The 25,340-nt window shown below is 36.5% G+C and overlaps 1 protein-coding gene across 17 annotated transcripts in view; it reads right to left on the bottom strand.

The window, feature by feature from the left end:
• The window catches only part of PCDH15 (protocadherin related 15), an 819,982-nt gene that overhangs the window by 365,688 nt on the left and 428,954 nt on the right, over nt 1-25,340 (bottom strand). For 15 of the 17 annotated variants that reach the window (XM_075535092.1, XM_075535093.1, XM_075535090.1 and 12 more), the window contains 3 exons: nt 17,138-17,344; nt 8,299-8,433; nt 5,647-5,796 (listed from right to left, as the gene is read on the bottom strand). In XM_075535092.1, coding sequence (XP_075391207.1) covers nt 5,647-5,796; nt 8,299-8,433; nt 17,138-17,344 — 492 coding nt within the window. Of the gene's footprint in view, nt 1-5,646; nt 5,797-8,298; nt 8,434-13,648; nt 13,670-17,137; nt 17,345-25,340 lie in introns of all 17 variants that reach the window. The other 2 variants (XM_075535088.1, XM_075535089.1) reach the window with 1 other exon arrangement.

Below are 25,340 nucleotides of genomic sequence, written 5' to 3'. Positions count from 1 at the left end.
ACAACTTTTGTCAACATATTCATCCATTTGGGAAGTTAATGCATCTCCAGAACAGAGTTTGTTAACAATTGACATTTCACCATTTTTCTTTTAATGAATCATTTTATTGGGGGTTCTTACAGCTCTTATAACAATCCATGCATCAATTGTATCAAGCACATTTCCATATGTTTCTATCATCATTTTCAAAGCATTTTCTTTCTACTTGAGCCCTTGAGATCAGTTCCTTTTTTTCCCTCCACCGCCCACCCTCCGACCCTCATGACCCTTGGTCAATTATCATTATTTTCATATCTTACACTGTCCATTGTCTCTCCACCTATGTCCGTCCCCCTTTGGGGGGTTGTTATATGTCAGTCATTGTGATCGGTTCCCCCTTTCTCCCCACCCCCTGCCTTCCCCCTACCTTCGTGGTATTGGTACCCCCATTTTGTTACTGAGAGGTTTATCTGCCCTAGATTCCTTATGTTGAGAACTCTTATTTGTACCAGTGTACATACCCTGGTCAAGCCAAATGTGTATGGTATAACTGGGGTCATGATAGTGGGGGGAAGGGGGCATTAAAGAACTAGAGGAATGTTGTGTGTTTCATTGGTGCTATAATGCATCTTAGTTGGCTTGTCCCTTCCTTGTGACCTTTTTGTGAGGGGATGTCCAATTGTCTACAGAAGGACTTTGGGGTTTGCACTCTGACCCTCCTCGTTCGCATCAAAACTGTTTGTTTTGGGTCTTCTGATCCAGTCAACACCTCTTCATCGCACAGGTTGGTGTACTTCTTCCATGTGGCCTTTGTTGCTTCCCTGCTAGATGGTCACTTGTTTACCTTCAAGTCTTTGAGACCCCAGATGCTGTCTTTGAATATCCAGGAATGATCAGCTTCTCCACCACATTTGCTTATGCACCATTTTGACTTCAGCGACTGTGCCAGGAAGGTGAGCATCACAGTTTGCCAGGTCATTTCAAAGGCCACTCGCACACTTGAGTTTTCCCAGTGCGGTCCTTGTGACCTGTGTTCAACCTCAAAACAGTTTCTGTGGCAATGTTTTCCCTAGCAGGAAACAACATTTCACAGTTGCACTCTCTTCCCTTAAATTGGCCATCACAAAAACATGAGGTTCAAGTGAAACTGTTTTACAAAAAGTTCACTGTGACCAGAGAGAAACTTCCTAGGCAACGTCACTGGGTGCGCTAACTCAGAGTGAGTTGCTTGATGCTCACCTAATGGGAAACATGCATACTACAAATCTCTGACCAGCAGGGCTTTGTTGTGTTTGTCGAGGGTACGCCCTCATATGAGAGATGAAAATAGGAAGGCTTTGGTGAGGTTCATATAAGTCATCAAAATAACATCCCTGCTTTTCAACACTATAAAGAAGTCTTGCGCAGGCAATTAATCTAAGCATTTTATCTCTTAGCTGCTATTTCCATGAGCATTAGTGTGAATCCAAGCAAGAAAAAAAATCCTTGGCAATGCCAACCTTTTCTCCATTAATCATAATGTCTCCTATCAATCGTCCCATTGTGAGGATTTGGTTTACTTTACATGAGTTGTAATCCATGCTAAAAGCTGTAAATTCTCCTGCCTTTCATCAAGCAAGAGTGTCTTCTGCCTATTGCCAGTTGTTAATAAGCCTTCCTCCAATCCTGATCCCACATTTTCTTCATCTTACCCAACTTCTTTGATTATTTGCTCAACATATAGGTTGAATAAATGTGTTTATAGGATATAACCCTGTTGTCCACTTTTCCTGATTTTTAACCATGCAATGTTCCCATGTACTGTTTGCACAGCATCCTCTTGATCCACGTACACCTCCCACATGAATGCAAGCACGTGTTCTGAAGTTCCTAATATTCTGAAGGCTATTCATAGTTCATTATGATGCATATAGGTGAATGGTAGATATTAGGGACTGGTTTTGTGATCCCAAAGGCATATGCATATCATATTTATAACTTATTTTAAGTTTTTTCTCTCAGTGGGATTTTTCCCTTTTATTTCCAAGCTCCTGACAGATATTTTATAAGCATGCCACTCTCTTACCACATACCAGGAATAATATTAAAGATCATAATTATAAAGCTTCATTTCTTGCCTTTTAAATATTAAAAAATGGTATATAGGCCCACACAACAATTTGTCTTTGTAATCTTCATAGTTCAGGGGAATTTGTAAAATATAAAAGAAGAAATGATCACATTTATAAAGAAATACATGCGGGAAATTAACTTTTGTAGCCTTCAAATGCCAGAATTAGGCTAGTGACCCCCTAAGGCAAACATTTCGTTGGATGTTCTACTCCCACATAAATGCTCACATTTTCTTAGTTACATTTCCCAGTTCCCTGTGGTTGTTTTTCTGTATAAACTTACTTCCCCCCCCAGTTATGTCATTATAGAAATGAGAATCAAGTTTAATTAAATAAGAATTTGACAATAGCTTGCACTTTCTTTATCTGTATAAACTATAATTTTGCTCCCTACGAAAGACTTCCTCAATAAAAACAAAACATAGTTTTGAGCCTTTTGAGCCATCAATTGACTAGAAATGAATACCATTACTTTTTAGACCCTCCCATTTGCTCCTATTGTCATACACCGACTTGCTTGTCTGTAGCCTTCTTTCCTTGATTCTCAAACATTTATTAAGCATCTGTCATATATGTTGTTTCTATATTTGGGGCACTACAGATACACATACCATGAAAATATGTTGAATCAAATAATTATACTTATGCCTTCAAGACAAAGGGCACAAAGATGAACTCAGCAGTGTGACAAGTACCATAACCCAAACCCAAATAAAATGCATTGTGGCAATTTTCAGCCTGTCCCCTGCATGGCCACAGACACAGCAGATAATTTCAAACATGGCATGAACCTCAACTGGTGCTTAGAAATAGAGGCTCTAATATCGCCCCTTTCTATATATGTAACTCAAGAAAGCATTGCTTAACCCAATGTACAGAATAAAGATAAACCGAAAAACTGTCATCAGGTTGATTCCGACGCATAGCAACCCTCTAGAACAGGGCAGAATGGCCTCATCTAGATTCCAAGGCTGGAATAATTGTGGGAGCAGATTGTGACATAGTTTGTCTACAGACCACATGCTGCCTTCCACCTAACCTTTGACGATTCCATTCGAAGCCATGCCCTTGCTTAGACAGGGCATCACCAGGGCTCCTCCACAAGAGAGACACAGCATCATATGATTTCAATTTCAATGAGGTGTGACAACATGAAAAGTTGGTAATACTACATACTTTTAAGGGGTTTCCAAAAGTTCTTGAAATTATGGAATTAAAAGATAATAGAATTTTCCTGGTTTTTGTAGAGCTTTTGCATTTATCTGCGGCATGGGCAATAGGCTTGGCCTATGCGAACATTATAGTAGCAAATAAGGCAAAGTCAATGACCTCTTAAAGTTTTTTGTTGGACTGAGAAAAAGAAAAATATATATATAGCAACTATACAATGTCGGTAGAAGTTAACCTCAGATGGTTATAATGAGAGAGAGTGAGTTGAACAGAAAATGAAATGTGTATGAGCGATTGTGGTGTGGGGTGGATGAGGAGCTATAGTGATATTGACCTGTTAGGGAAACTTATTTATGATCAAATTTGTGCAAGATAAGAATAGATGAGTTAGTCTATTAAATATTTGACATAAGAGGAGGTTCTAGTGACAGACAATAGATGGGGGAGACAAACCCTATGAGGTGGGGGTCTAACTTAGATTAGTAATCGTTTATTCCAATAAGAAGCCCTGGAGCAGTTGTTCTCTTCCTTCCTCATGCCGCGACCCTTTCATACAGTTCCTCATGTGGTGACCCCCAACCATAAAATTATTTTCATTGCTACTTCATAACTGTAATTGTGTGACTGTTATGAATCAGGTGGCCCCTGTGAAAGGGTCATTCGACCCACAGGTTGAGAACCGCTGCCCTGGAGGTACTACATGCTAGATGCTGGAATGCTGGTTACAGGGTTTGCTGGTCACAGACCCCTAGAGTGAAAGAAGTGGATGTCATCTTTAAAGACCTAAAATCTCAGAAACCCCATCTACGGTCAATAATAATCAGAATGGACTCAGTGGCAATATATCGGGCTATTTCATTCCATGTACACATGAGGATGTGCCATTGTTTAAAAACTGCTAAGTTACTACTGAGTTGAGGGTACAAGAGTTATTGAGAAAGAATTATTAAGAACTTTTGTTGTTGCTCTTGTTAGTTGCCTTGGAGTCTTTTGACTCAGGGGACCTTCATGTGACAGGAGAGGCGCCTCACAGGGCTTTCCAGACTGCCATCCTTGTGGGAGGAGATGGAGAGGTGTTTCATCCCCTCAGAGCAGCTGAGTGCATATGGACTACCTGCAGAGAATCACTAAGACATGCTTCCTTAGACAAAGAGCCCCCGCAGGGCAAAAACAAAGTAAAGAAGCAAAGGAAGTCAAGAGAGGAAGCAGGAGACTAAACACAGAGGGTACACTCAAGTCACTGTAGACAGTGAAGTGGGATTAAAGTATCAGAAAGTATAAGGGCAGAATGAAGCTGGAGAGAAAAGCAAGATGTATGTACATTTCTGAGACATTTGGACTGTTTTTTAAAATATTAATAATAACATTTGTATATATGAATAGTATTTGGTAATAGCAGTGCCATTAGATTTCTTCAAAACACATAAATTCATGACTTTTCTGGCCTGAAAGTAAATAAACTGTGAATTTTGATTCTCAGGATTAGAAGAAAATTTGAAACTTACAAAGTTGATCATGTGAAATCATTGGTGTTTGGCATTTTATCACTTACCCACACCCTATCTCATATTGCCTATGGAGAACGTTATTCAGAAAAGCAGAAGCAAATGTTGGTCATAAGTATTTCTAAACAGCTCCTGAGAGCTGCTGCTGCATGCTCAGTTTGAGAAGTACCCTAATTAGCTAACTCCCAGATTATGAAAGATTGTCCATTGGGATTCTTACATCTTCATAATTCACATTCATGAAACTCTGAAATATTCTACAAGTAATTTAAATGCAAAAAGTATAGTCAATGGTAAGGCAAAAAGGAATTATTCTTTCCAAAATTCTCTAATTTTAATAATACCATTTGATATCTAATCTAAATTTCCTGTTATAATTATCTCATTTTTTGATCCAATGACCAGTGTGTAGTAGTTGCTTGTACATTTATTAATGTGCCTTATGGTTTTTATTACCAGGGGCAATTTAATCTATTTCTGCAAACCAATTTTAATACTGCTGCCCCAAGGTTTTATTCTATTTCCCCACAGAGCAGATGATAGGTTCTAATTGTCAACACTTTGATGAACAACTGAACTGTCAACTACTGGGCAACAAGAAAACTTATTTCTACAATAGTGTACAACTATGTCAAGTTTTAAATTTCATATATAATAAAGGCCACTTGAATAAATTAACTTTAAAAAAATCTGCTATTAGGATATAAAAGATATATTTATATTCAATAACTAGTATGTATATTGGAAAAATAACTAATGTTTTAAACCTAGATACTATCATATAATACATTTTAAATTAATTTCAATTTATTAAACTGTCCATAGTGAATCAATCATGCAAAATCACTTTGAATATATCTTCATATACTATGGGTAGTTACCTGTATGACACTGTCCCCAGGGCTCATGTCTGTGTACACGTAAACATCATAGGATATTTCAGGGAAAGTTGGGGTGTTATCATTTGCATCCATTACTCGGATATTGACAACAACTGGCTCGCTTTCTTGGACACCGTCAAATGCTGTTATCTTTGGGAACAGAAAAATCCATTAATTGAGAAATCTTTGAAATACAAATAAGACAGACTCATTCCTAATAATTTAAGGAGTGCTTTCTATGTGACTGAAAGATTAAAAAGATGGTAATTTATTTTGACAAAATGATACAACTACTTATATCAACATGTTTCAAGAAAATATTGAAGATTATGTATTATTTTCAACATATTCTATTTGAAGCACATATAAATGAGCAGATGTTGACTAATAGACCATACACAAACCCCAGGCTCAATGACACTAGAACTAGATGCTTTGATTGCCTTGATAGGACCACATCGGGCTACGAAGAGATAAAGCTCAGAATACCAGTGACAAGAAGAAAACAAGTGGTAAACACAGCAAGAAATTGAGAAGAATATTGATACATTGCATTACCATGTAGATTGCAATCAATGTCACTCAAAAATTGTGTATGAGCGTTTTTCTTCTATGTCTGCTTTTTCTTTCTTTCTTTTCTTAGGTCATTGTATTGCGATCAATGAACTTTTCAATGAAAAACCAATTTGACTTTTCAACTTTCACATGAACCACCAAAAAGTTAAGCAGCTAGATAGATGGATAAGTGGATATCAACAGTCTTCAAGGTTTTAACTGGGCAGACAATAAACGATTCTTAAAGATTATTGTTTGTTTAGTTTTTTAAAGAAAAATACCTTTCACCTTTACTTATTTGGCAGACAAAATGTTCTTGCTTTTACAATAATCATGCTTATAGCAGCCAAGAAAATAGAAACTCCACAACAGTGAAAAAATTGGTAATTAAAACTCATTGAATTTAGTTAAAAGGGGTTTCTTAACGGCATTGTTCTTTTTTAAGATCTGAAGAGCAGAAACAGTTCTACACTATTGCCAAACTTGTTCCAGCTGACGTCTGAAACTTTGAAGCTCATGAGCTTTGATTCAGAGTGGTCTTTGGAAAGAAACATGAAGACATTCCTTATCCCCTGTTTGGACGTGTTATCACGAAGGACGGGTCCCTGAAGAAGGACAGCGTGTTTGATAAAGTAGAGGGTCGGAAAATAAAAAGGAAGACCCCCGGTGGGGCAGAGTGACACAGAGCTGCCACAATGGACTCAAACATGGCAACATGCATGTGAATGGCTCAGGACACAGGCAGTGTCCCTTCTCCTGTACATCAGGCCCTGAGTCAGACCCAATCAGCAGCATCTATAGACCACAATGGTTCAAGTCTCAGTGCGGGCTTCTCCTAAAAAATCTTCTGTACAAGCCTCTTTCTCTGTCCTTTTAGGTCAGCTGATCTCCTTCTTCTACCTAGATAAAATTTATTTCAAAATCTTGAATAGTACCTAGTCCTTTTTTAAATGATCTTATTTATTTTAGTTTTACTGGGTTATACTTAGCATATTACACAATTTAATCACTTGATAATATTAAGAAGATTTGTGCAATCATCACCATAATCAATTTCAGAAATTTTTCTTCATTTACTCAATGATGCTATTTCCCTATTTCCTCCATCCTCGCCTGCCATGTCCCTAGACAATTATCAGTCTCCTTACTCTTTCTAAAGAGCTAGCCTGTCCAGGAGTTCATCTATAGGAAATCATACAAATCACAAGAGGAAGCAAGTAAACAGAAACAAACAAATAAAAACAGTCAAAAACAACTAGACAAAACATAGAAAATCGTCAATCACAAGGAGTAGAAAGTATTAAAAACTGAAACAGCTATATATGGTTCAAAAAAGGAGATCAAACAATAAGGTAATACATTTCAACCTAACTACATCTGCCGTATCGACTGGCCAAGGCTCTCTGTGTGAGGCAAGACCTTGCTTTTTATTTGTCTCTGCCTCTCAAATCTGTTAGTCCTGTGTGTGTGTGTGTGTGTGTGTGTGTGTATGTCTGCCTCTCAAATGTTAGGCCTGTATATATGTGTGTGAGAGCTCTCTTTCTTATTCCCTGAAACCATTTATCAGCACAGAAATGAACCACCTTTTTGTTGTTTTTTCCTTTGCCTTAGTTAACTTAAATCCAGGATTGCTCAGACTCCATAGAATGCCATTTTGGACCCTATAATTCTTGGTTGTGATGGGACTATCCAGTGCATTTTAACATACTTGCTAGCTATCTGGTGTGTACTCATGAGACACCAGCAATTACCATCCCCCCTCCCAGCATTGTGATAACAACCAGAAAACTAAGAAATAGTTCTTTATTCTGTGGGTTCAATATAAGTCAATGATCATTTTATGATGTAACCTCAAAGCCCCATTTGTTTGTTTCTGATCTGAAAATTATATTTCTACTCTGGGAAAGTACAGGATTGCACCTATATACACGAATAAATGTAAAGTGAAAAACTAATCTGAAGAACTTTTATTATTGATGTTCTCTCTAGTGTTACTTGAAAACACTACGTCCTTCTCAAACCGTTGACATTTCAGTTGCCAGGAGCGACCTCGCTCCCTTACATACATGGATCCATGCGCACATAAATGCGGCTCACCGAAAAGCTGTAGGTCTGCTGCTCCTCCCGGTCCACGGGCTGCAGTAAGGTGAGGTACCGTGTGATGCCAGTCTGTGTGACAGTGAAGACTGAGGTGTAAGCATTCAAAAATAGGTGGACCTCTGGGTCTTTTGTCTTTGAAAAACAAAACAAAACATTGCTTATAATGTTACATTGAAAACGGCTATGAGTCTCTTATGTAGGAATTGACTTTTCAATTTTTTATTCAAGAAAACTACTATAATAAAAATTTCCTTTAAAAAGAGAGCTTTGGTTGAACAGTAGTTCTAAATGAAGATAATCATCTAAATTGATTATAATATATTGCAAACAAAATTTTGAAACAAATGCAAGTTATAATTAATGTGAACAAAATTAAAATTAAAAGGAAGTTCCAAAGAACAGAAAATCTTATTGAATACTTTTTACTGATTACTAATAATATTTTCTAGAAGGTCTCTCTGTTGGAGAATTAATAAATAACATGAAGTAAAGAAAACTGGAATTCAGAATTTTGGTTATAGGCTTTTATAATCATTCAATCTGTAGTAATGAACTGCATATATGCATATTACAATTCAGCTCTAACTTATGGTATAAAATAAAAACCAAATTCATAAACTATTCATTAGCAATAAATATCATTCTTGTCATTTAAAAATTTTAATATTGTAAATATTTTCCAAATGGAAAAATGATATTTATTCTAATTAATACATTTTTGTTGATTAGATGAAAAGCAGTGGTTCTCAACCTTCCTGATGCCACGACCCTTTAATACGGCTCCTCATGTGGTAGTGACCCCCAACCATCAAATTATTTTGTTGCTACTTCATAACTGTAATTTTGCTAGTTATGAATCAGGTGACCCCTGTGAAAAGGTCATTCGACCCCCCCAAAGGGGTCACAACCCACAGATTGAGAACCACTGGTCTAGAGGCAAGATTAATTATACTTGAAGAGGAGGACAATGTCAAATGTTCAAAATTGAGAAATAATCAACTTAGCCCTGGAAAATCTTACAATGGGATTGTTAGCCCTGAGAGAAAAGAAGTTACAGTCTCACATCCCTCCAGTGAGCAATCCATTCGTTCCATTGACCCAAAGGTATGAATCTCTGAAATTCTAAAAGCATAATAAATATAAAAATGAGGAGACTTGGGTTGTCTTTGCAATGAAAGATAGAGTCAGCTAAAATAAGTCTTATGAGAATATTGAAATAGTGATTAAGTGTGTAAACAGTAGACTGGTACCAAAAGGTCAGTGGTTCAAACCCCAAACTGCCCCATAGGAGAACCACATAGCAGTCAGCTTCTTAAAAGATTTGCACATTAGAAACTATCAAATAATTTTACTCTGTCCTTTTGAGTCTCTGTGAGTCAGAATTGATGGCAATGTGTTTAGGTTTTATTGCTTGTTTGTTTTGACTATCAAGAAGATAATGGAAATTAGGAAAAGGGATGCAAGGTATTTTTATAAATAAAAAATCATTTTGACACGCAGTATAATCAGATACTGGATTTAAAAATATGAGACCATCATGAAATTTGATTTAATATTATATGTTATTGTTTGCCATTAAAGTTTCAGGGCTGAGCTAAAGTAGGGGTTGCTTAACATTTGTTATTTTAACAAAAGTAAAATCCATCTTTAAAAAATTTACAAGTGAGAAAGTTGAAATTTATAATACTACAGAAAAGTGAATTTAATTTAAACTACAATTACTACATAATTTAATGTAGAAAACTATTGTGACTCATAAAACAAAAAATCTTTTAAAATTGAAATATATATATTTCTTATGACTTTGGAAATTATATTTTCATTTGTACCTCAAACAGGCTATAAATTCATAGTATCTTATTCTGTGGTAGTTTCTATGAAGGTATGTTAGATTTATGCACCATGTTTGACAGCCCTGGTGGCAGTGTCATTATGCATTGGATTGTTATCTGCCTCAGAGAGAGTTCTAAACCAGCAACTTCTCCTTGGGAAAAAGACTGGAATTTCTAGTCCTGTCAGCAGTTAAAGTCCTAGGTATTGAAAGCAGCAGTTGTGTCTGACTTACGGGGCTGCTGTGAGTAAGCATCAACTTGGTGGCAGTGGGTTGGGTTTGGGTTTGGTACTATGTTTACTCTAGAATACTATAGGAGGTTGTTTAAAAGTTTGTGCAAAACATCCATGAACTTCCACTTATCCATGAATTTTTGGAAATCCTCTGATAAACAATAATTGTTATAAATTAATTGTAAATTTATCAAATATAGTGATTTATGTGCATATTTATCAAAGATAGTGAGATATGTGCATATTCAATATGTTGTACATGTTTATATTTTCAGACAGACACTTCCGTTGTTAACTTTCTGTTAATGTCATTCAACTACTCATCATATTTACAAAGTGAGGCATTTTGATTCATTTTTTGACGGGTACCAAAAATAAAAGAAACGGAATTTTTTCCACAATGCTATATATTTACATTTTTTGACAAAGCAACCTTCTCACCTTCAAAGTGCTCCCACTACACTTAATTCATTTGTCAACTCTGAAATCCCATCTTGGACACATTTTTCAAACTCATCTGTTTGAATGGCTGACAGCATCTCCCCTTCTTCCCCCCTTCACCTCTTCTATGTTGTCAAATCCTGGTCCTTTATGTCCCTCTTCCTTTGTGCGTGATGAGGTCAGGTGAGTAAGGTGCGTGAGTCAAGAGAGGCATGCGGTTTTTTGGTCAAAAACTGGCTCACAGGGTAGGTTGCATGAGCGGGTGCATTGTCGTAGCAAAACCAGTTTCCCATCTGCCACAAATGAGGCCATTTTGGTCACAAACTAATGCCCAATCTCTACAGAATCTCTAAATAGAAAGCTTGATTAACCAGCTAACCTTGTGGAAAGAACTCCAAATGCATTTTGAGTTGACATTTTTGTTATTCTTTTTATCTTAGCACATTGGCTTCTATAAATGCATTTGTTAAGTATATGCATTCATATATTCATCACATATTCGAATGTTTTAGAGCATTTTATAGGCTGTGAGTTATGATGGGGCAACCCTGCAATGAGCTTTATCTTTTAAACTCTTGTATGTACAACCGTCTGCTACTTCTCTCTGACAACTTTGTGAGGGCCCTAAGATTTTCATTGTGAAACGGTTTCTCTCTGAAAGATAATATCGATACCAAGGTTCCTTATGCAGATTGCCACCAATTTGAGAATCAGAGTTAATAAAGACTTCTTGAGTCATTTTATGATAAATAGCTAGAGAATAAAGTGACTTCTGACAGAATTCTAGAGTATCAATTTAGAGTAAAAAGGTTACATAATACATTCAGTTAGCATGGTGCATCGCACACTCTAACTTGTGCTGCATACTTACCGTCTGATTAAATATAACTTCTGGAAAATTATGTATGTTTAAATTAATAAACTTTCAAGATAAATATATAGCATATATAGAGTTTACTGGTGAATATCCTGGTGTTTCTTTACTAATACAGATTTGGAAATATTCAGCCAATTATAATTCAAGCATAACATATTTAGATTAATTGCTTAGAATAATACTTTAGATCTGACTCCTTTTGATGAATTCACAAAAGTGTACCATGTATTTTATTAATTTTATGAGTACTATCTATAGTATCAACATCAAATTTCAGTGGCCACATGTCAGTAATACTGTGATTGGCAGTACACGTAGAACTTCTAATCATTGGAGAGCTGGATGCACATTGTTTTGATGGACCAGGCTACGAATCAACAGGTAGCTTTCTAGATTAATCTTCTGATAGAAATGGTTGTTATTATGAAATCCTTATATACATAAAGGCATTTAAAGTAAATATAAGTGTTCTAAATTAATAAGTACACTGTTGGCCCATTAGTAATTAATCTTTTTTTCTCCAAAATAACAGAAGGCAGTATTTTTTTACCTTGAAGTACCCATTCAGTATATACTTTACTTCATTAAATATTATGTTATTTATGGTAAGGAAAATTAACTATGAAATTCACTCAAAAGAACACAATATCATGAATGTAAAGAAATAACATGCACAAATGCAAAGACAACAAATACATGAATTGAAATTAAGCAAAGATATGTCATCAAATAGAATGCTGCATGTATGGAAAACTATGTTCAAAGATGGTGTTCTATTAGATTAAAGCCAATTTGGCTTTAAATATATGATAGAACACATACATGATGATGAGCTTATATATGATGACATATAGGCACATATAAATAGCACAGAAATATACATGCAAGGGGGGATTCAAAAAGTTCATGGAAAAGTGAATTGAAAGACAATGAATTTTTTCTACAAATTTTTGAAGCTCTTCAGATATATACATGCACACATATGTAGCTGCATGCCTATTTATGAACGTACACACAAATGAAAAAGCATAATTTATGAAATACAAAACTATTAAGGTGCTTCAAAAAGCTCATGAAAATGTTCATTATCTTTTAATCTGATTTTCCACAAATGTTTGAAGCTTGCTCATATTTTTAGCTCATCTTTCAGTTTGAGTTAATTAGTAACAGCTATCTGCAGCACTCTGTTCCAAAGGGCTCAATTCCAAGTGTAGAATTTTTCATAAACACTGACATAATGAATTAGTCATATATGTCATGGACTAAAATAAACTTTTAATATTTATATTATTATTAAACCTGCTTATTAGAAATGTTAATTTCTTCTAAATTCATAATGGTGTTTTATTAATATTCATATTTAAATTTGTTTATACTAAATTTCAAAATAGTATGGACAATAATGGATAAGTCCTGGTGGCATTAGTAGTTATGAATTGGGCTGCTCACCATATGGTCATCAGTTGGAAGCCACTAACCAGTTTGTAGGAGAAAGACACGGCTTTCTACTTCTGCAGCAGTGTGACAGTCTTAGAAACCCAAAGACAGTTCCACTGTGTCCTACAGGACCACCGGAGTGGAAATCGACTCAATGGCAGTGAGTTCGGTTTGGTTTTGATAGCCAATAATATAACTTAAAATTTGTACATGCTTATGAAGTAATGATAAGTATCTTTATAAGATATAATGGGATTATGGCAAATTTATCTTCCTTAAGAGCCCTGGGGATGGACTGGTACAATCTCACCAGCCACTGTGCAGGAGAAAGATGAGACCGTCTGCGCCCACCAATATCTGGAGTCTCAGAAACCCTAAGCAGCAGGACGTCTCTGTCCCACATGGCTATTAGGATCCAGAAAGCACTCTATGCAAGTGAGCTTTATTTTGTTAGAAAAGATCCAGAAATGGAAAATAAACCACAGCAATGAACCAAACAAAATCACAGCATCCATATCTAGTACCTACAGGGATACCACCAGGTGGAACCTGCATGAAATTAAGCATAAGAAAAATGGAAATATAAATGATCACAAACATATATATGGTATACAAATGTACACTAATGGAAATTTAAAAATAAACCACTTTTAATAAACTAGAAACCTTTAAAGCTAGCAACTTTTCCCAAGGTGTTTATACTTTCTTTTTTTTTTCAGTACTGCTAAACCACTTATACAAAGGAAGGATTAACAATATTTATAAAGTGCATAAATACCTAACTACTTTAAAGTTTACTGAAATACTTGTACAAATGAATTAATTTAAATGGAATCAATACTAATCATTGACATTCTAGAAACCAAATGTATAAGCTTTGTTTTATTATTATTCTCTGTTGTTTCATTCACTCGACAGCCCAGACGAACCACTGTGGTGGCACAGTAGTTAGGCACTGGCTGTCACCCATAAGGTCACGAGCTTCGAATCACCTGGCGTTCCAGACCACTAGCTGCTCTGCGGGAGAAAGACAGGCTTTCTTTTCCCCTAAACAGGTACAGTCTCGAAACTCACAGGTCTGCTCTCCTTGTCCTACAGGGTCACTGTGAGTTGGCTGGTGGTGACTCAATGCCAGGGGTTGGGTTTTTGGTTGGAGACAACCCAGACAAAATAGGAGGTACATGCCAAATACAGGTTTAGCATTACAACGTTAATTAAATAATATAAATACATGAACGCAGTGTAAATACAGAAAAGGTTGCTACCATGTTAAAAACTACAACTGCATGTTTTAAAGTTAGTGCTTGGTAAAAGCTGTGGTGGTCTACTGGTTATGCCTGGGGCCACTAATGACAAGGGCAGCAATTGTACACCAACAGCTGCTCGGAGGGAGGAAGGTGGGGGTTCTACTCAGATCTCACAAGGGGCCATTCTAGTCATTCCTTTAGGGCTGCTGGGAGTCAACATGGACTTGACAGCAGTGAGTTTGGGTTTTAGTTTAATAACTGTGAAGATATCTTGTAGCTTTAATTAGCATTTGTTGTCGGTATAAATAACAATGAATACTCATAATGATTTGAGCTCATTTAACCAGTTGAAGAACTTTAGAGCAAAAGTTGAAGTTTCTTGATGAAGAAAATTCTGATGCTTCTTGTTGAAGGAACATCAGTTCCTTCTTGTGAATCTAGACTGCCATTTTTACACTGCAAGTTTCAGACATTCTGAACCCCATTAATTCATGAGACAATTTTAGAAGAAATCTCTGTACCTCTCTCTTCTATCTATCTATCTATCTATCTATCTATCTATCTATCTATCTATCTATCTATCTATAATCTATCTATCTTCTTCTGTCTTTCTATCTATCATCTACACACGTACGTACACACACAGTTTCAAAAAGTTCATGGGGAAATGGAGTTAAAAGATAAGAAAAATTTCCACGAATTTTTGAAACACTTTAAAATTGTGTGGAGGGGGGTGGATTTGTATATGCCCACTTCAAAACCCATCCTTGAAGACTTCTTCAACTGTAAGTGTCCATCTGATTAAAAATTAAAAGCATCAGCACCAAAATTTGTGGAACATCACCGGTCAACGATTTCACTTTATTCTGGATAAGACATACTGAGTTTGTTTGTTGTGCATTCTAGTGACAACTTAGTCATTTAAGATGTTTATTAGTATTATCCACTATGAAACCTGCTATACTTCTGTGGATAATTATTTTCATTGAATTAGTATGGGAATTGGGCACATATGTGCACTTTTCAGTAATCCTTGTGGTGCATTGGTTAATCTTCTTAAATAAAAAGCTAGTGGTTCAAACCCAACAGTTTATGCTTGGGGACAGAGGTGGCAATCAGCTTTCCCTAAAGATTGAAGTCTTGGAGTGCCTATAGGGCCATTTGACTTTGTCCTAGACCGGAGGACCTAGAGGGTCTCTGTCAGTCAAAATCCTCTTGAAAGTAGTGGGCATGAGTGAGCTTTTCTAGTGAGAAAATCTACATCATTTATCAGCTTTGAAAGACAAGTGTTATTCACCAGAATCTGTTCTAAAAGAGAACTACAATTTATTTAAAATTTTTGGAAAACACAACTTTAAAAGTTGGTTATTGCCAAAGACATAGAGACTCAAATATTTTTTAATCCCTTCTTCTCTCACTAATATGGGGGAAAATAGAGTCTTCAAAAATATGCCATGTGGTTATTGCAATATTCTTCTTCTTATCCTTTTTCAAATTAAATATTTATTTTAAATTTGAAAATATAAAGTTCTGTAGATACTCTGTTCAATAGACTAGTGGCTACCAGCCACACAGGACTTGCTGATTTCTCAAATTATAAGTAGACCGAGAATTTGACCTTTTTAAAATTGTTTCTTTAATTTTGATTAGTTTAAATTTATGAAGTCACATGTGACTGCTGAGAAGCACAGCCATGATATGCTTTTGGCATTTCATAAAGTTCTATTGGGCAAAAAAACATCTATTTGTCAATGCTATTCAAAAGTGAGAACTCACTGACACTGGATTTTCCATAGCAAGATTCAGAATTAAAATTCACACTATCTAAAATTATATATATGCATATATATACCTATATGTCAATACTACGGTCCTTTGTAGAATCAAAGGAAAACTGTTTGGGGTTTGGGTAACTCTGGGGACTTGACATGGCTCTCATCTCTGCTTGTCACTGTCAGGCCTCATCCTCTCTCTCTGATAATGGGCTCTGCCCAACAATCGCAGAGTCACATATATTTCTTTAATACATGTTGCCACAGTCTTTCAACTTCATTTTTTTTCTCGTTAAATTCTAGGGAGGATTCGGAGTGGCCTGATATAGATTAACTGTCCACTCCTTGTACAAGTCACTGCGGCTAAAGTGGTAAATGCTCTGATTTTCCTAACCTGAACCACTTTCCAATTTTGTTTCCAGTGTCAGCTCCAGCAAAACAGAAGACAATGATGTGTGAAGTAAGGGAGCGGCACAATAAACAGAGTAAATGACTGAGATGTGGGCTGGTCAGCTGCCATGACATATTTTTCTCTAATAGCAAACCATTAGAATTAATGTTCCACGGCTGCCTATATTATTTTTATGCTTATTATAGGCAAGGCTATTATTTGTCCCTACCAGTCATGCATGACAAAGATTGCATGCTAACTTAATAAACTCCAAATGAAACACTCATTTCCTTTCATATTTCAGATATACACTGAAGTTGGTGGTGGGGAATCATTGCTGAATCCAAGCATACATATAGTTATGTTTTAATATCCTAGATTTGAAATTAAATGATAATACCACGAATTTCATTTCTATTCACATGGTTTGTTCCCTTTTCCACAGCCCATGGAATCTTATCTTTCTTGAACCCACTGGGGCAACTTCCAGGGTAGGACCTTGGTAATTAAGTATTATGAAAAATGGGCTCCAGTTGTTTTCACCCTGGATCTCAAGATTTTTCTGTACGTTAACAAAAGAAGTACAAAATATGCACCATTCACTTACATCTTCGATGTCTTTGTCCAAAACTACAATTCTTAGGGGAGTGGTCAAATTTAGACTGTCTGAAATAGTGGATCCCACCGGAGCTGATTCCAGGATGTAGCCTTGATAACTGGGCATTGTGAAATATGGGCTCTGATTGTTCTCATCCAGAATTTCAATGTGGAGACTGGCAAAGGCAGGCAGAGGGTGACCATTGTCTTGTTCTGCCTGAAATTAAGAGTAAGAAAATAAACAAAAGGTTATACAGTTATTAAGTGATAGTATCGTTTTACAGTGTTTCTTTCCATGCTAAATTTATTGGGTATCAATATAAAAAACAGAAATCCAGTGCTTTAAAATTTAAAGACCTTTAAAAATCATAAATGATGAAATGCAAACCCAGAAAGGCTTGATTTGTTTCTTCTATTTAAGCCAGTGAATAATAACTTTTTTAATCAACATGATAATCACAACAGTGACTTATTGTATTTGTTACTGTATGTTATAAGAAGACCTCACTATAATGAAAGTAAGAGACAAATCCTAAGTGAAGAAGCTTGATAAAATTTATAATTACACATTTTAAAAAGAAGATAAAACATCTTATAAGCTATTAATTTTATTTCTTTACCTCTCCATTCCATACTAATTAAATATACATATATTTTGTGATGGTATATATGGTTAATATGCTATGGATAGACTTATTGCCTGAAAGTTTCATATAAAGATAACATTAATGTGACATCATAATAGCAATGACATTTGCATATTATTTAACCAGAAATGTAGTTTTCAAGTGAAGTTCATTTTAATTGTTCAATATATAATAGTTTGGGGTTTTCTTCTCTTATCTTTAAAAACACAATGACAAGTTATATTTCTGGCAAATTTCATAGGAAAAGGCTTTTCTTTTCTTTTTTTTTTTGAAAAGCCATTTCTATCCTGTGAATGGAGACATACTGACTCAGTTTTGTATATAAAAATATTGTTTGATATTGAAAAAGATTAAGTACATTATCTAAAACTATAGATATATGTGTTGAAAAATCACAGAGCGCATACAGCAAAGAACGTCCAGAGAAAATTCAAGGCTTTAGCAAAGAGGCAGCATATGAGGCCAGTGCACGGGAGCCAGGGAGCCGACCCTCTAAGCTAAAAACCACATTACTGCCGGACCCAGCAATGTCACTCACTGAAATTCTGTACTCTGCTTTGTACTCCCTCAAAAACTTGTACACTAATGGTAGTTCCAGCACTGTTTGCAATAGAAAAAGGTAGAAACTTCCGAAATGCTCATCCACAGATGAATGGATACTCAAAATCTGGCTCCTACATACAACAGCATAGTCCTGCTGGATGGAGTCGGAAGACGCGGAGTGAAATAAGTCCATCTCAAAGAGGGAGAATAGTATATAAACTCACTGACCAAAAAAGACAAGAAAAATCAAATGCACAAAGATCAAAGTTAATTAGTGTTTACTAGGGGGACGGGGGAGGAAAGAAAGGGAGGTTGAAGGTAAGAGAAAATCATATTGATTTAGGACAGAGTTACACAGCTGATTATTTTAATTGCTGCCCGTGTTATGCACCTGCAAACATATCAATAATCAAGGTTGTGTGCTATATTCACAATCACAACAAACAGGAAAGAGTTCCATTGGAACCTGCTGATGTGAAATCCAAAGCCTCATGAAATTTAGCTCACTGCACTCTGTTTACCTGGATGAACAGGAAAGAGAGTCAAGAATAGGAGGCAACTGTGCAATGTGGAATGTCGCACATGAACAATTGTTTCCTTTTGATGAGAACAGGATTGGATGGTGACCGGCCACCTGTACTGGGCTTTATTATCAAGCTTCACGGCCTGAAGGAACAATGGCATTTCCTATTATTGTTAATATTAAACATGTCTTGACGTATCATTTGCTAATTACTAATTTGAAATTATCAGAATAAACTCACCAAAAATACTATTCTCTAAGGATTTGATTAAAATTTTTAAAGTATTTTGATTATATTTACTTTGAATTAGATAATTGATAACCTTTGTATTATTTTTTGGCTCATTTATGCCTTTACATTATTATTTGGTAGCAGACTGTGAAGAATTTTATAGCACAAAATATTTGCAAATCCTTGCAATGCTGTAAAAATCATTTTTAAAATGGGCCTCTGTATGGAATTATGTATTCTTCTTTGCACAAAACTGTGTGCAATCTGACAATGCCAGTACAGCTGTGTTCTTTATGCAGCCTGCAGTGGTGACAAATTTGAGTTGGTCATGGATGTTCTTCTACACGTTTCCTCTGTGACACAGAACAGGCTTCCCGGAGACAACTGACCAGAGCGTGCGGTACAGTGAAAACACCATTTTTCACTGTGAGAAACTAATTGGTCCACATGGTTCGTTCTCACCCAGTGACCTTGTCCTGATTAAGGCGGGGATGCTCTCCCTGGCTTGTCTAGACTTTGTGCAAGGCATTCACAACAGGAATTGCCGTTTAGTCCTCACTGTATTTTTTAATCTAATTATCCAAATAGTAACCATGCTATATCTGAAATATGCCAAGAATGTTATGAAAAGCCCCTTTCATACTTGTACATGTACAAAAACAATTGAAGTAGGAGAGTTAGACAGAATTTTTAAAATGCAAAATATTTAAAAATGAAAGCAGCTTTCAATTTATACTCCATTCATGTATTGCTAATTTTCAATTTTGATTGTGAAGCTAGTCAAAACATATTATTTGCACAATGAAGAAAGTGGGGATCAGGGAAAGGAGATATAACAAATTAGATCAAAAGAAGCAACATATTTAAATCTTTATCTTTTCTTTATCTTAAAAATAGAGTATGGAAGCTGAGCCTGAATGTATCCTAACATTAGTTTCTTGTTAGTAAACATTATTATTTTTATATTGCTACCCTGTACTTTATAATTCTTTTGATATCTGGCTCCAAAGCTTGTACTCCTAACACCTATGCCATTTTGTCCTTCTAGATGTTCAACTTTGCAAGTTTCTTTCAGTGAAGAAAGGGGAAAGGTCTGCTTTATGTTCAGGGTACACATATGTGACCGGCATAGCTAGAGTCTAGATTACACACACATCAACACACACATCAACACACACACACAAAATCAGTTCTGATTCATAATTACCCTGAATGACAGAATAGAACTGCTTTGAATTTTCAAGGCTGTAGCCTTTTAAAAAAATAATTAACTGATTAGTAAATGCTTAATTAAAAGAAAAATTTATTGGGTGCTCTTACAACTCTTGTTACAATCCATACATTGATTGTATCAGGCATGTTTATACATATGCTGTCCTCATTCCTTTTTAGACATTTGCCTTCTATTGAGCCCTTAGTATCAGCTCCTCTTTATATCCCTTCCTCCCCACCACACCCTCATGGCCCCTTGAAAGATTGTAAATTATTATTATTTTCATATCTCACACTAACTGCTGTCTCCCTTCCCCCATGTTTTCTGTTGTTCTTGCCCCTGGAGAGGGGTGTATGGTTATGTGTCGATCACTGAAATCTTCTCCGTGCCCCACCCCCTGCCTGCTACCCCTTACCCATCTGGTATTGCTATTTCCACTCCTGTTACTGAATTCCGTGTGTTATGAGCTCCCATCTCTTTCTATACCTGTGTACATGTTCCAGTCTAGTCTGAGTTGAGAAGCAGCACTGGGGTCAGGATAGTGGGACTGGGGAAGCCTGAAGGAACCAGGTATATAGTATGTTTCATTGATGCTTTACCACAACCTGGTTGACCCCTCCCTTCCCTGTGGCCCCTTTGTGGTGGGGAAGGGGAGGAACTGTTCCACTGCCTACAGGTGGGCTTTGGGTCTCTGCTCCAAACCCTTCATTCTCAACAATATGTATTTGTTTGTTTGTTTGTTTGTTGTGTGTCTTCTGATGCCTATTACCCGGTCCAATGAGTCCTCATTATCGCACTCATGGGGTGCTTCTTCCATGTGGGTTTGTTGTTTCTCAGCTAGATGGCCACTTGTTCAACTTCAAGCCGTTAAGACCCCAGATGCTATATCTTTTAATAGCTGGGCACCATCCGCCTTCTTCACTACATTTGCTTATGCACACATTTTATCTTCAGTGATTGTGTCCGGAGAGAGAGCATCCCAGACTGCGGGTTTGTTACAGCAAAGTGTTCTTGTATTGAGGGAGGTGTGAGCAGAGACCCGAAGGCCATCCACTATATAAGTGTATTTCTGTATAAATATATGTACATGGGCTAATGCCAGCTACGAAGCCTCTGAAGAACCCCCCTAATGAAATTCAGGCTGGGAGGGGAAGCTTCTGGAATCCCCCTATGACCAGTGGGGAGATAGTCATGAAGGTTGGCAAACAGACCTAGAATTATGTATACTTTTTCCTTTTTTCAATCTTTTGTTTTCTTTTTGTTTGGTCTATGTCATAGTCGGCTTGCCTACTTATATAAGACAGGCATGGGAAGCAAGCCGAGGAGAAAGCAGTGAGACTGAGGGTCCCAGGAGGACTTAGGGGGAGAGGGTGGCGGGGAAAGGGTGCAATGAGCAGGCAGCACCATGGACAAAGGAACAACTAGGGAATTAAAATCAACAACATGGAGGAGATCCTGGGGGTATCTGAGCAACAGCAAGCAAGCTAAAAGGAAATACTAAGATGCAGAAATAGGGAAAAGTGATGGTGAGGCAGGAGGAAGCTAAAAGGAAACAGAGGAAGAACCTAGGAAGCAAATCAATGGACAGAGGTATAAGCATAGGTGTGTGCATATGTAAATACATTAATCTGCAAGGCTGTAGTCTCTATGAGAGCAGAAAACCTCATCTTTGTCCTGTGGAAGGGCTAATCTTATTGTGGTCAACAGCCCAATACATAACTCACTGCTCCAAAGGACTCCTGAGCCTAGATTCTGGTTTTCTTAATTATAAGATGACAAAGAGATACTGATTACATTTTTCTATTATTTAGAAAATGCAAAAAAAATTCCAAATGTAGTAAGAGTGGTGGTAGAAATCAGTAAGAAAATTTAAATAACACGGATACTCCTGGTTGAATTAAAATCAATATATGGAATTAAAAACATAATTCTATTATATTTTTATCTATATTGGGGTCATGTGTCAACCCTTACATTTGATTCTCTATGTAGTACATGGAATAATAAGTGCAACTTTCAAAAGTATAACTTATTCTCCTCTGTAAATGAGATGAAAAGGCATGGCAAGCAAAACAAAGTGCTATTTTAAAAATATCATTTCATCTCATAAAGTAACATTAAGTCTACAAAGTCTGTGGTGAAATGTTAAGCATTATTTTGAAAAGCCAGGTGTTTGCAGGATTTCTGGGCACAAGAACCACTTTTTTTTTTTCAGTAGTACAACTAAAGAAAAACTGGAACCGAAACAACAAAAGTATTTCTTAAAACATGTTCTTGAGTTATGCTGAAGGGCAATATGCTAAAAGAGACGAATCACTTCATTTCCATTGTTAAATCAAGCAAATGTTTATAACGGCTGCGTTCATTGCATAGAGATATGAGACTGCCGAGGAAGTTTTCCTGCTAGTTGGTGACACGTAATTTAACACATCTCAGTGTCTTTAATATGTAGCTTTTCACGTGCATTTAACTTTAAAAAGAAAGAACATTAGAAAGATCACTTGACGTGTTATATAAATTCTAGAACCAGGAGAGAAATTAAATGATTTTCCCCCTAGTAAGTCTGGAAGTTTTCATTTATGCACATTTATGTATTATTTATGTGTGCTCAGAGAGCCCATGTTTTGGATTTTATGTGTTCATTTTTTCTATACTCAAGGGGCCTAATCCTCTTGACCCATTTGTTAACACCTACTTCAGTCAGAATGTTGTCCTTAATTATGTTTGCTGTTGTCAAAATCACAATTAATTTCACATCACTGAAAACAATATTTACTTTTAGACTTAATTGTACTTAACTAATCATTAGTATTTTTTTTAACCCAAACTAGGCTTTCAGGATAACACTCAAGATTTTACTGATATATTACTACCTATTTCTTCTCATTTATAGTCTCTGTTTTCTCTTCCCTTAAAAAAAAAATTCTTCTAACATCATGAAGGTGGAGTTGCCCATGGCCTAGGTCTTTGGACTCTTCTCTTGATACAAACTCCCTCACTGTTGGCATCCAATCTCATAGCAACCAAATAATGTTATCTCCCATCAGAATCTCTGCTCTGAATTCCACCATGCACTTTTAAAAGCTCCACTTGGTTATCCAAAAAACATCCTTAATGCGGTTTATCCACAAAGGAGGGAGATAGCCCTTAACAGGATGGGCTGACACAGTAGCTGCAAAAGTAGACGCAAGCACAGGAGCAATTGTAAGGATGGCCCGGCACCTGTAGCGCTTCCTTCTCTTGTGCAAAGCATCGCTATAGCGGGGAACTGACTCGGAGGCACCTAACAACAATCGTAGTGTAACTTCTCCACAAATGAAATCCTAATCTTTCTTTTGACATCTCTGCTGCAGCTTCGTCTCATATTCTCTCTAACGTAGGACTCCTCCTACATAACCACCTGTCACCCGTCCTGTTCACTGCTAAAACCCAGTCCTACCTACCATGATCTCATCTGCATCATTTTGACATCTAGGCTGTCTGTAGTTTTGCCAAGAACCCATAGATTTTGTTAAATAATAGGCAGATCTTGCCTCTTATTAAAAATCTTCCAGTGACTTCTAATTTGACACAGACCCCACAGAATTAGAGCTCATGTTATTTTTTAAATCATATTACTCTCCTTCTTACTCAATATGCTTAGCTATACTGTTTTTCTACTAAAAGCCAGGCATCTTTTTGCCTTAGGCATTTTTGGTTGATTTTTCCTTCAATGATCTTTCTAAATGTCCACATGGTTCAACTATCACTTTCTCCCTGAGACCCCCCTAATCACTACACTTACACCATAACGGACATCCCCACTGGAATTATTAAATCACTCACCGATTTTTATGCCACCTTACCAAAAAGGATGGGGGATGCAAAAAAATCAAATTCACTGTCTTCAACTCAATTATAATGCAGTGACCCTATATGACACAGTAGAACCACCCCCGTTGGTTTCCAACATGTACATCTTTACGGGAGCAGAAAGCTTCATCTTTCTCCCACGGAAGAGTTGCTGTGATCAACGACCGAGTTTAGGACTAGCAGTTCAGCCCTGACCTGAAGGTGTCACTAGAGTTCTTTAAAGCAACACGAAAGCCATATTCATCATCAAAAGAACATTTCAAAATCTAACTTGAAGTATGATACTGTCTGTTAAAGGGTTTTATATATGTGCGTGTATACATATATGTGTATATATACACGGTCATAGGATTTTACATATATGTATATGTATAAATATAAATATGTATATTATTTATTTATTCAAGGAAATCCAATTAATACTATTATTCAAGTTTACACACAAATTACTAAAGCTAATGAGAAAGAAACTGAAGAAGCGTAGCAGTTCTGTCAGTCTAAAATTGATCAAACATCCAATACAAATGAATTTATAATTATTAGTGATTGGAATGAAAAAGTAGGAAATAAAGAAAAAGGGACAGCGGTTGGAAAATATGGCCTTGGAAACAGAGACAATGCGAAGATTGCAGAAGATAATCTTGTAAAACCAACCACTTCTTCATTGCAAATGCCTTTTTCAACAACATGAAACATAAGCACAATGGGCGGTAGTCATGCATTGGGTTGTGATCCTCAAAACGGGCACACGGAAAGCATGGGCAGCTCTGCAGGATGAAGGGCAGTGACTTCCACTCCAGCAAACAGTTACAGTCTCAGGAATGCCCAAGGGCTGTTTCTACCCTGTCTTACAGCATCGTCATGAGTCAGTGCTGACTCTGTGACAATGAGTACACATGCACCTCTACAAAGGAATACACATTGCAATCAAACGACAATGAAGAAAATCACAATTAATGGCCCAAATCAGGCCAGCCCACCAATCAGTCATATGTAAGTTCAGGGAAGAGTTAAATAAAATTAAAGTAAATACACAGGGGCCAAAATACAACCTTTAAAATATTCCATGTTAATTTAGAAAGCATCTCAAGAACAGATAACTCATTGAACAACAAAGACAGAAGTCGTGATGAACTGTCCTTAAGAACATCATGTATGAAAAGAGCAAAATGTCATTATAAAGACATGAATAAAAGAAAGCTC

The sequence above is a fragment of the Tenrec ecaudatus genome, chromosome 16 (assembly GCF_050624435.1).
Source record: "Tenrec ecaudatus isolate mTenEca1 chromosome 16, mTenEca1.hap1, whole genome shotgun sequence".
NCBI classification, from domain to species: Eukaryota; Metazoa; Chordata; class Mammalia; order Afrosoricida; family Tenrecidae; genus Tenrec; species Tenrec ecaudatus.
The sequence above is the reverse complement of the archived record's forward strand: the minus strand, read 5'-3'. Positions and strand labels throughout refer to the sequence as shown.